The sequence below is a fragment of the Eleutherodactylus coqui genome, chromosome 5, assembly GCF_035609145.1.
Source record: "Eleutherodactylus coqui strain aEleCoq1 chromosome 5, aEleCoq1.hap1, whole genome shotgun sequence".
Classification (NCBI taxonomy): domain Eukaryota; kingdom Metazoa; phylum Chordata; class Amphibia; order Anura; family Eleutherodactylidae; genus Eleutherodactylus; species Eleutherodactylus coqui.
The window spans coordinates 44,148,294-44,160,573 of NC_089841.1; the positions used below are offsets into that span (position 1 = coordinate 44,148,294).

Below are 12,280 nucleotides of genomic sequence, written 5' to 3' on the forward strand. Positions count from 1 at the left end.
GACCGCACCCATAATGGCTGCTATGCTGCTGCGGATTTTACGTTTATTCTTAGGTTTCATTTCATTTGTTGCTTGCTTACTCTTTAGAGATGCTTTGGCATATTAGAGGCCGGATGCATCTTCAGAACTATTTTATATCGCAGTATATCTGAAATAAAGCAAATGCTGTAAATAGTACTGATTACAAATCTCCTACCATTTCGTGTACAAACTCTTATGGAGACTTAAAGGGGTTTTCCAGGACTGAGATATTGATGGCCTATTTTCAGGAGAGGTCTTCAATATCAGATCTGTGAGGGTTCGCCGCTCAGGATCCCCACCAATCAGCAGTCTGAAGTGGCCGTGACACTCGATGAGCGCTGTTGTCACGTATAGCGGGTACAGCGCCGCACATTGTTTAGCAACGCAATCCTATTCACTCAGCCACCTCGATGACGTCACAGACCTGAGCCTCTTTAACTGCTGATTGGTGGGGCTCCACTGCCCCCCCCCCCCAACCTGTTATTGATGACCAATCCTGAGGGCAGGTCATTAATATCTCAGTCCTGGATAACCCCTTTAAGTGTCTCCAGGTTGGGGGCTTTATTGTGCCTCCGTCTTATGTACATGGCAGAAAAGAGTATTTATAACTTAAATTTCTATTAAGCCTTGCCACAGGCAGGTCTTAAAGGGGTAATCCAGGAACGGGGCGTCATTTCAGGTTTTTACCCATCCATTGAACAGCTTGGTTTGGCTCTCTGTATCACTTCATTTTAGACACCTTCTAAAGGTCTATAATTATAGTGAGAACTCCACCAGTCCTGAGAGCAGGGGGTCCCGTTTGCCCCACTTCCAGTCACTTCTACATCGCTGCTGCGACCGGATTAGCATCACTTTGAATGGAGTGCTTACTGCGCATGCGTTGTCACTCCATTCATTTTAATGGGGCTGACAGAAATGGCATGCGTGGTCAGGGCTCTAATCAAAGTGAGGTTGCAGCAGCGATGTCGAAGTGACTGGATGTGGAATAAATGGGACCCCGATTCTTGGGATTAGTGGTGGTCCCAGCAGTCGACCCCCACTGATCAGCTTGTTTGTTCTAACTGAAATACCCTTTAAATAGGCTGACGGCCATGGCTCCCCTAGGGGGCCTTAGTACTAATAGCCGCCTGTGTTCTTGTCGCAGGTGACGGAAGTGTCTCCCTCCCTTTTGTCGATCCATTTAGTATGCCTAAATGGTTAACGGCTATGACCGGAGTTATCTCCGTTCGCAACAGTTGCTGTTGGGTGTCGGCTGTGAAAGCCAACCAGCTCGGATCCTTAGCCTGCTTCATACAAACCCCTCGTACATCCCTGTGTACGTTGGATGTCACCAAGGGGTTAAACTGAGATCTGTGATCACTGTAGTACTCTATGGTAATGGAAGTGCGGTTCGGCGGGCCTGCACAGGGCTGTCGGGTGCCGCGGCTGTAGTGCAACCATGTGACAGTGGTAATTGCATTCTTTTGGGGGGGTGAAGCTCAGGAGCCGACGACTTCTCCGTACACATTTCTGGCACACAAAGTAGTTGTCACTTTTATATATATATATATTTGGAGACTGATGAGAATAAGCATGACTGGTCTTGGTTGTTAAATGTTAGTTGTTCCACACCCCCCCCCCCCCCCCTCTTTTTGGCAGAGTTGCCGTCTCTACGCCACCAAGCACCTGCGAGTCCTCCTGAGAGCCAACGTCGAGTTCTTCAGCAATTGGGGGATTGAGCTGTTGGTGACGCAGCTGCATGACAAAAATAAAAATATCTCCTCGGAAGCCCTGGACATTCTGGATGAAGCTTGTGAAGATAAGGTGATGCATCAACCCGCAGACGTGCCCGCACCTCCCCATTGGAAAGGGGGTCAAGCATGCTTGATTCCCTTCCCTTTACTTCAAGCAAAGGGGGATTACTAACCTCTCAGGGCACATAAATCCTTTCCACATGACCTCCTCCTTTTCTATTTAGTAAATCTTTCTAATACCATTGTGAACAATAAAATGTAATAATGGTCACGCACCTACATTGTGCCCTAAAAGAGAAAATAATCTCGAATTTTAGCTTCAGCTATTCCTGTGCAGAAAATTGCAGCTTTTTGCCCTTTTTTTTTTTTTTACTGTCCTTACTACTACAGGATGTGCCTGGCAGAAGGTAATGGACCACCAACGCCCGGACACATTTACTATAATGTAGCACTAATCTACACCGGCTCATAGCTGACATAGATTTGACTTACTGGTGAACTGAACACTTATTAAAGGGGTTGTCCCGCGATAGCAAGTGGGGTTCAGCACTTCTGTATGGCCATATTAATGCACTTTGTAATATACATCGTGCATTAAATAAGAGCCATACAGAAGTTATTCACTTACCTGCTCCGTTGCTGGCGTCCCCGTCACCATGGTGCCGTCTAATTTCAGCGTCTAATCGCCCAATTAGACGCGCTTGCGCAGAAGGGTCTTCTGCCTTCGGCTCGGTCCGGCACGAGCGGTGTTTTGGCCCCGCCCCCTTGTACGCGTCATCACGTAGCTCCGCCCCGTCACATGTGCCGATTCCAGCCAATCAGGAGGCTGGAATCGGCACATGTGACAGGGCGGAGCTATGCGATGATGCGTACAAGGGGGCAGAGCCAGAACGCCGCTGCTGCCGGACAGACCCGAAGGCAGAAGACCCTTCTGCGCAAGCACGTCTAATCAGGCGATTAGACGCTGAAGTTAGACGGAGCCATGGAGACGGGGACGCCAGCGCAGGGAAGGTAAGTGAATAACTTCTGTATGGCTCATATTTAATGCACGATGTATATTACAAAGTGCATTAATATGGCCATACAGAAGTGTATAACCCCACTTGCTATCGCGGGACAACCCCTTTAAGTGTGCACCTCCTAATACATTTGTCACATCTTATTGTGGCAGGCATCAGACGAAGAGCTGCATATAAAAAATTTAGTCTTAGTACTTGTGCACCAATGTACTACAGCTAATTTTTTATGTAACTAGCCACATAAAATACTCTTTAAATCTTTCAGTTCCCTCACTGGCCACTAGAGCACACAATAGGGCGACATTTTCAGTTTTTTTGTTTTTCTTTCAGATCACTTGTCAGCTTTACTGTATAGAGTGGGACAGACAGTGCAGAGTCATCTCATTATCGTTAGAGGGGGAAGGAGTTATTGAAAGCCCTATTGTACTGCTGGAAGTCTAGATAAGACAGAATAGTGACACTATACATATAGATGAGGCTCTGTATGCAGCTCACTTGTTACTCCCAGGTCTCTGGGGTAGTGGCTATACTCAATCACTTCTTGGAGGATGTAATAAGCTATGACATTTCACTTCTCTGCCAGTGACAATTTCTTCTTTTCCTGTAGGCTAATCTTCATGCTCTCATCCAGATGAAGCCGGCCCTCTCTCACCTCGGAGATAAGGGGCTGCTCCTCCTCCTGAGGTACGGCTGGTCATTGCTCTGCAGGCTTCCTTCATTGTCAGCCTTTGCTTCTGTTCTCATCCATTATTTATATTTGCAGGTTCCTCTCTATTCCAAAGGGGTTTACCTACTTGAATGAAAGGGGTTATGTGACCAAGCAGTTGGAGAAGTGGCAGAAGGTACTGGAGCTGATGTGTGTTACCGTGCCCAAGTGTTTGTCAGTTTGCGGGATGTTTTGCATGTTCTTGAAACAGTCTTGTAGAAATCCAGGTGATAACTTGACTAATCTCCTACTCACCTGTCCCATGTGCAATTAGTGAACAACTAAAAGGTGGGGTTTGTTAATGGGGTGCGATTTAAAAGGGGTTCCCGATTTAAAAAAAAAAAAAACTCATTGCTGGCAGGGGCTTGGATTAAAGGGTTTTTTGGGCAAAAACTATTGATAACCTGTCTTCAGGATAGGTAATCATTAGTTGATAGCTGGGGACCCGCTTCTCAGCATCTCTGCCGTTAGTCCTGCCTGCTGTCAGTGCAGCAGGCAGGGCGTGTGTCATAGGGGAGCTTCACTCCCATTGAAATTTGCTGCAGCGATCATGTGTTTACCCACATGACCACTGAAGCCACTAGGAAGACTCGCAATGGGACGCCATTAATCAGTGACTACTGATCACATGATGCGGCGCTGAAATGGTTTGGAGAGGGAAAATGTAATAAAAGTCAGAAAACCCCTTTAAAAATCTCCTGCTGCAGACATTTTCCCCCTATATCTTTAATGGTAAGACCCCTTTAACTTCTTCAGGACCTGAGTGTTTTGGTCCTTAAAGGGGTTGTCCCGCGAAACAAAGTGGGTCTATACACTTCTGTATGGCCATATTAATGCACTTTGTAATGTACATTGTGCATTAATTATGAGCCATACAGAAGTTATAAGAAGTTTTTCACTTACCTGTTCCGTTGCTAGCGTCCTCGTTTCCATGGAGCCCGTCTAATTTTCAGCGTCTAATCGCCAAATTAGACGCGCTTGCGCAGTCCGGGTCTTCTTCTTTTCTCAATGGGGCTCCGTGTAGCTTTGTGTAGCTCCGCCCCGTCACGTGCCGATTCCAGCCAATCAGGAGGCTGGAATCGGCAATGGACCGCACAGAAGCCCTGCGGTCCACCGAGGGAGAAGATCCCGGCGGCCATCTTCAGCAGGTAAGTAAGAAGTCACCGGAGCGCGGGGATTCAGGTAAGCACTGTCCGGTGTTCTTGTTTAACCCCTGCATCGGAGTTGTCTCGCGCCGAACGGGGGGGGCTGTTGAAGAAAAAAAAAACCCGTTTCGGCGCGGGACAACCCCTTTAAGGACTAGAAACCTTTTAGGATTTTTTTACGCTTGTGATGGATTTATGGTTCTGTTAATTTTCTTGGGCTTCCAAAATTATTTTTGCTGCATTTATTTGACATATAGGGCTGTTTTTTAAAATATATTTTTCATTAATTCCCCCTCCCCCCCCCCTTTTTGTTTTTTATTAAAGGTCATGTGTACATTAGGTAGAAAAAAAAATCAATTTATAGCGTTTTTTAAAGTTAGAGTAGTAACACTAAATTATAAAGTACGGGATTGGGTTCCCCATTTTGTTTTGGACATTTTGGTATATAATTCGTATAATCTTGGATTACAGGGCGGCTTATTGATGGTTCAGGTTGGCGTGGGGTGGTGGTTCTTTTTTTTCTTTTTAATATATTTGTTTTTTCTGTGATATTTATTGTTTTGCACTTATTTTTCTAACGATTTTTTTTAACATGTGTCCCCTATGACATCCCATAATACCTCTGGGGAACATTTACAATGTCAATTTTCTTTTCCACTGAAGCTATCTAGTAGCCCCAGTTGGGGGAAAAAACAGCCCCTAGTGTGACAGTAGTCACTGGCAGAGCCGGAGTGGGGTCTGCTAAAGGCCTATTTACGCGCAAAGATAATCGTTCAAAAGTTAGCTTTTGTGTGATTGTTTTGCGTAAACTGCTAATGGACACTAATATCCACTAGCAGCTTATCCCCTTCATTTGCATGTAAAGGAACCTCTGGACCTGTATGCAGAGAACAGCAGGTGGTCTGTTCTCTGCATTCAGCTCCCTTGTTCTGCCATGGGGCTGCAATACAATGTAATCAACTGCTGCAACCCCAGCAATCTGCTTCCCTGGGAAATACAGCACCATTGACAGCAAACACAGCATGTGGTCTGTGTTATCTTCTCTCCGTCTGAAAAATGGATTTTTTGCTCATCCAAAAATCATCGTTTAGCCAAAGAGTGAAAGATGGGAGCATTTACACACACCGATAATTATCGCTCAAACTATGGCTTTTGAGCGATAAACGTTGCATGTAAATGGGCCTTTAGACCATCCAGTTCTACCATGCCGAAGGTTGGCAGTAATCATGTGATCACCGGGTCCCATAGAGGTAACGGCATTACCACTTCCTTTATTAACTACACAGTTCTACATAGACTGGAAAAGAGAAGGCAGAAGTGGTTACAAACCGCTTCCATCTTTCACTTCGGGCCCTGGCTGTCTGACAGCCGAGCACCCCACCTGCTCCTGCTAGATGGCAGGAGCTTTAAACCCGCACTATATTTTACTGTCAGCCGTGATCAAAGCGCTGGACCAAGGACGTATATTTACGGCTCTTGGCCCTTAATGCATTAAAGGGAAAGTGCTTGGAAAGATATATTTATTTTGTGCATTTTTTTACATGTAGTGATCCCTTAAATTGTGAGAAGACCCTACTGACTCAGTGTCGCCAAAAGTTTTAAAGGGGTTGTTTAAGGAAGCCAGCCCCCACTGACATAGGACCCAGTCCAGCTAATGACCCATGGCTGCGGATCAAGCTTATCTACATGTACCTGGACGCGTATTGTTCTGATGCACCATCAGAGTGAATGACCATGAGTTATATACATCACCGATGGGGGTTATGGGGCGCGGGGCCGGTCTGATATTCGTATTCCCTAATACAGATTATTTATTGGCATTGAAGAATGTAATGCGATGTGTTTATAGCACTCTGGAAGGTATGAATATACACATGCTACAAAGTGATGCCATTGGCGGCAAGTAAAAATATGAAATGGTCAGAAACCAGCGACCTTGTGAATTACGGAAGGCCTTAAAGGGGTATTTCCATCCTAGTACATTATGCAGGGACATTCTGTACAATTTTGGTCTAAAACCTTCTGAATTAGCGCTATTCTTATAGGCATCTGTCACATCGTATTACTATTTGTCTTCCTGTTTAGGAATATAACTTAAAATATGTTGATCTCATCGAAGAACAGCTCAACGAGGCTCTGACAACTTACCGCAAGCCTGTCGATGGGGACAACTATGTTCGACGCAGTAATCAAAGGTAACACAGCTGCCTTACGCCGGCCTCACAAGGCCATGGGAGGGCTCTCTGAGATCCGTCTGTCTTGTCTGATTTCCACAGGCCCTGCTTATTGCATGTCCTACTCTCATCCATGAAAACTGACAAGAATAGGACAAGCTGTGAATTTATTTTTTTCACACGGCCCATGTAAAAATGGCTTTTGTATAGCCTCATGGGCTATAATGGGGCCTTGTGCCATCTGTGTGATATATGGGCAACAAACCACCCATTAAGACAGCCATGGCAATAGGACTTTACTGATATAGCGGACTCTCCAAGGGAGGGATTCTATACATGGACTGATCTCTTACTATATAAAGAGAAGCTCCATTAAATATCTTTCTATTGTGGGAAACCTCAGTATGTCCGTTTATCTTATTACTTGCAGAGTACAGCGGCCATTCGTGTATTTACCAGTTCACCTGTATGGGCAGTTGGTGCATCATAAAACCGGCTGCCATCTCTTGGAAGTCCAGGTAAGGATAAGTGATCGTTGTATGTGGAAAGTGGTGAAAAAAAACTTTTTGCGGCCATGTAATGGATTAATTTTTTGGAAAATTGGGTTAAATTAACAGGAATTTGTCACTAGGCTCATGCTGAAGAAAATTATACTTTGAAAATCCACCAGGAGCAAGGCTTGGGGTCACTGGGGCGGAGCCGAGCCAATCGTTTCCTGCTTGGATGACTTAGATTGACAGTTCTCTTCCTGCGCACAAACATAAGAGACTTGTCAGTGTATGTCATTCGGCAAGGAGAGGCTAGCTGGCCTCAGTGACTTCAAGCTTTGTTCAATGTATTGTTGGAAGCAGCGCAGCATTTAAAGGGCTTTCCCAGGGAGAAAACTTTATTGATGATCTATCCTCAGATCAGCTGGGGTCTGACGCTTGGGACCCCGACCAATCAGCTGACTGTGCGCCTGCTGACAGCGCTGCAATTACACAGGGGTTGGAGCAGAAGTCTCTGCTACAACCTCTGTAAACTGGCCGGCGCTTGTAACTACATACATGGCTCCCATTGAATTCAATGAGAGCTGCACTTGCCGTTGCAAGCACCAGCCACTACACAGAGGTTGGAGGAGAGACGTCTGCTCCGACCCCTGTGTAATTGCGGCGCTGTCAGCAAGCGACCAATCAGCTGATTGGTTGCTAAAAGCCTCCGGCAACGACTGCAGTCGGAACTAGCTCTGATCATGGCTGTTCAACTGTTTAAAGGCCTTGATCAATACTGACTGCAGAGTTTAAGCAGCTAGCTGGAGGGCACCTTAACACAACCGTGGGGTGACATGGCAGTCTGGGACCTAAAGAAGGCTCTTAGAACTGTGGCATATGGATGTCTATTAACCCCTTGAGTGGCACACCCGGAAATTTTCCGGGACAAGCTCCACTGCCCATAGCGATGTAGCCCGGAAGATTTCCGGGCTATGTATCACTGTGGGAGCTGCAGAGCACAATGCCACAAGCTGTGACAGTGTGCTCTGCCTGCACAGACCCACAGAGAACAAAGCAGGGGCTTTGAAAAACCAGCAGAAGATATTGCCGATCTGCCGGCAATCTCCTGGTTCTAAGTCTCCTGCTTTGTTTACAAGTTGCCGTAGAGACCATCGGCTTGTCAGAAGCAAGCTGATGGTCTCTGTGGCAGAGAGAGCTAGTGCTTGGCTGTCAGAGGACAGCTAGGTACCAGCTCTTACAGCAGAGATCAGAGAAAACCTCTGATCTCTGCTGTGTTAACCCTTTACATGCTGCAGTCTATGTGACTGCAGCATGTAAAGGGCTGTCACTGCAGCATGTAAAGGGCTGTCACCATCGGACCCCCGGAATGTGATCAGGGGGTCCTGATGGGTCCCTGTGGAAGTCCCTAAAGGGACAAAAAAAAAAACGTAAAAAAATTATTTAAAAAACCCAAAACACTTGTCTCCCTTTACTTGGTAAAAAATCAAAAATACAATCACACATGTGGTATCCGTGTGCGTTGTAATGATCCAGAGAAGGAAGTTAATGCATTATTTAACCCCGTAATGACATGGACCCTTTTTTTCTTTTTTCCCCATTTCTTTTTTTCTCCCCCCTCTTTAAAAAATCACAACTTGTCCTGCAAAATAACAAGCCGTTATATGGCCATGTCAATGGAAAAATGAAAAAGTTATGGCTCTTGAGACGCAACTGCAAAATTAGTTGAAATTCAATGATTAGACCATTTTAAAAAACCTGCCCTGGTGGGTCTGACAGGGTGGTAGGAAACCCGCCACTCAAGGGGTTAAAGGGGGGTTTCGGGCATTTACAAGGTAAGCCCTGCTTGTACAGTATTGCAGGATTGCAGCATTTTGTAGACACGATCAAACGATCACAGTTCAAGTCCCCTCGTGGGACAAAAAACACATGAAGTTTAATTAAAAAAAAAAAAACAACCTCTGTTGACCAAACAAAATTATTAAATTAATATCGCTATGTTGATAAAAACACCCAGTATAAAGATATCACATTTATCACGCACAGTGAACACTATAAGAATTCTTTTTATCATCCTGACACTCATTTTCTTTTTATCATCCTGAAATTATTAAAGTGCTCAAAAAGTCTTTATGTACCAACAGAAACTACAGGTCGCCCTGCAAATAAAATAGATCACACAGCCCCATCAGGGGAAAAAATGTAAAGGGTTGTGGGGGAGCAAACGTGGCGACGAAAAACATATTTTTATAATAGTTTTTTAGTTATTGAAGTGGTGCATAATAAAACTAGAGATGTGACCTCTTCATAATAGCGCTGACCCACGTAATAAAAATAACACCATGAGTGCCATAAAAGCAAGGGGCACCCTGTGGCTCTCGGAATCGGTGCCTAGCCTGATCGCCAGATAGAACTGAGTATATTAATCTTTTTTTTATTCTGATTACTTTCCTTAGTTTTTATGTCTGTTGCCCCTCTCAGTATGGGGGAGGGCTCGCTTGTGGGGGAATACCCTACTGCAGATACAGCGTTATATCTACTACAATCTGCGCTTGCATTTTCTTGCCCGCTGTATACAAATGTTGCCCCGCTGACATCGGCCTCTTATGCTTATTCTATAGAACATTGTTCCGGATCTCAGTTACACGGTTCGATCTCCGTCGTTGGACAAGTGGGAAGGAATCAAACAACTAAAGGCAGCTCTTTGGTCTCTGGTAAGAATGTCTCAGGCTCTCTCATTCACTTCATGCTTTAGACAGCCAGCAAAACGTATACATTGTAATGTATGAATCGTATAATGAAGTAATTGGTCAAACGCAGCACAGAAATGCATAGGTTTGACTTCTTACATTTACATATGTGTCTTAGCTTGGCTTGATGTATACATTATCACATTACAGTCACCAGGAAGGGTCTGAGAACAGGAGGCTGCACGGCTCCCTATATTTAAAGCACACTGTACATGTTCTGTTTTCAAGCATCTTAAAGTGATCAACTGCAAAACCTCATCACCCTCATTCATAGAACTCTCCATGACGCTGCGCCACCGTACATCGCTTCCCTCCTTTCCGTACATCACCCATCCTGCGCACTTCACTCTGCCAACACAGTCAGACTAGACGTCCCCCTAATACGAACCTCACATGCTCGTCTCCAGGACTTCACGAGAGCAGCACCGACCCTATGGAACGCTCGACCCCAAAACATCTGGACAGTCCCTGACGCACTGAATTTCAGACATGCCCTAAAGACCCACCTCTTCAAAGAAGCTTACCAACTCTCCTAATTTAGTCCCCGCCCTCAAATGACGTCCTCCTGTACCACCATACCCTGCGCTGATTGTGCTCCCCCATGCATCAAAGCGCTGCGGAATAAGTTGGTGCTATACAAATAAAGATTATTAATAACTTAGCTTTATTATGACTTATTTAGGAAGGGAAGGAGTCTTGTTGATCTTTAAATGGCTGTTCTTGGATTAAGATATTAATGACTTCTTAAGGTAGGTGGGGTTCAGCTCCTAGGATCCCCACCAATCAGATGTGTGAAGAAGCCTTGGTGCTCTTGTGAGTACTGCTGCCTCTTCACTGCATGCCAGGAACAGCGCTGTACATTTCATAGTGGCAATGGCTAGTATAGCAGCTTAGTTTCATTCACTTAAATGGGAGTGAGCTGTTCTTAGGCCAACCGATGGATGAACATAACATCGCAGAACTCTTTATCAATTAGCTGATCGGCGAGGGTCCCAAATGGTAGACCCCTATCGATCTCATAATGACCTATCCTGAGTATCAGACATCAATATCTGAGCCCAGGAAAACCCCTTTAAAGTAGAGGACACCACACATAACTTTGGTTGACATTGCGTAAAGCTTGGATGTACATTCTTGCTCCCATAAGATCATTGTAAATGACTGATCTCTCTGGCCGGTTTGTCTGCAGGGTAACATCGGTTCTTCAAACTGGGGTCTCAACTTGCTTCAAGAAGAAAATGTGATTCCAGACATCATTGCACTGGCTCAGCACTGTGAAGTGCTCTCTCTCCGAGGGTAAGGCGATACCTGGAAACAGAGTCCTACTTACAGATCCATCCGTCAGACAGTAAAGTGATGAAACTGCTGCAAAACCTTCAGCATGAGTCACATGACCTGCTTTTTTTAAATGTTTTAATACATTGGGGAGAGTTTATTTTCACTTCCGTGGCATAACAAAGGCGCAAATTATTATAGACACCATATTTGTGCAATTTGACCAGTAGTTTTATTTTTTGCTTCCAAATAAAAGGGGGGTGGGTTACCAACTACTAGCAGATTTATCAAGTTTAGGCCTCGTTCACACAGGCTACACGGCATCGCAGCAAGAAAATTGCATTGATATCACATTGCTAGTCCGTGTGATGCCGTGATTTTGTAGTGCTACAGAGTTGCGCGACTTTGTAGCACCACATGCTAAGATTTTCGGGGGGAGGAGGGTGTTTTCTTAAAATATAAGCCCTACCCCCAAAATAAGCCCTAGCTGCAGAAAAAAATTTGAGTATACATCACCTTAGAAGCACTGTTTTTCATCTCTTCTGAAAATCCCTGCCTCCTGGAAGCTCTGCCTCTGATTGGCTGACACTTGGCCTATGAGATGCTGCGCTTGATGAATGGCTGTGACTGTTTCATCAAGTGCTGGCTGTGATTGGCTAAGCGTCAGCCAATCAGTGGCAGTGCTTCCAGGAGACCAGAAGGGATGAAGGAGAATCGTTTCGGGGATAAGACGCATCGGAGATGACAGCGATATTTTTTTCTGCAGCTAGGGCTTAGATTAGGGCTCAGAATGTAGGATTTCCTACTGTCAAAGTTGCATCGCAGCGCACGAAAATCGCGTTTTCATGCGATGCAACAGAGAGGAAGGCTCCATAGGGAAACATGGGCGCGAGGTCCCGCGAGGTTTTTGTTTCGGGTTGTCACATGCTACAAAACATCACATGTGTGAATTAACCCAATGGAAAGCAG

General features: G+C 45.2%; 1 protein-coding gene across 1 annotated transcript in view; it reads left to right on the forward strand.

The window, feature by feature from the left end:
• RICTOR (RPTOR independent companion of MTOR complex 2) overlaps nt 1–12,280 on the forward strand; it is a 103,231-nt gene that overhangs the window by 67,416 nt on the left and 23,535 nt on the right. Inside the window, exons 23-29 of the mRNA XM_066602402.1 lie at nt 1,660–1,824; nt 3,381–3,457; nt 3,537–3,615; nt 6,710–6,819; nt 7,229–7,316; nt 9,908–10,000; nt 11,226–11,332. Coding sequence (XP_066458499.1) covers nt 1,660–1,824; nt 3,381–3,457; nt 3,537–3,615; nt 6,710–6,819; nt 7,229–7,316; nt 9,908–10,000; nt 11,226–11,332 — 719 coding nt within the window. The remainder of the gene's footprint in view (nt 1–1,659; nt 1,825–3,380; nt 3,458–3,536; nt 3,616–6,709; nt 6,820–7,228; nt 7,317–9,907; nt 10,001–11,225; nt 11,333–12,280) is intronic.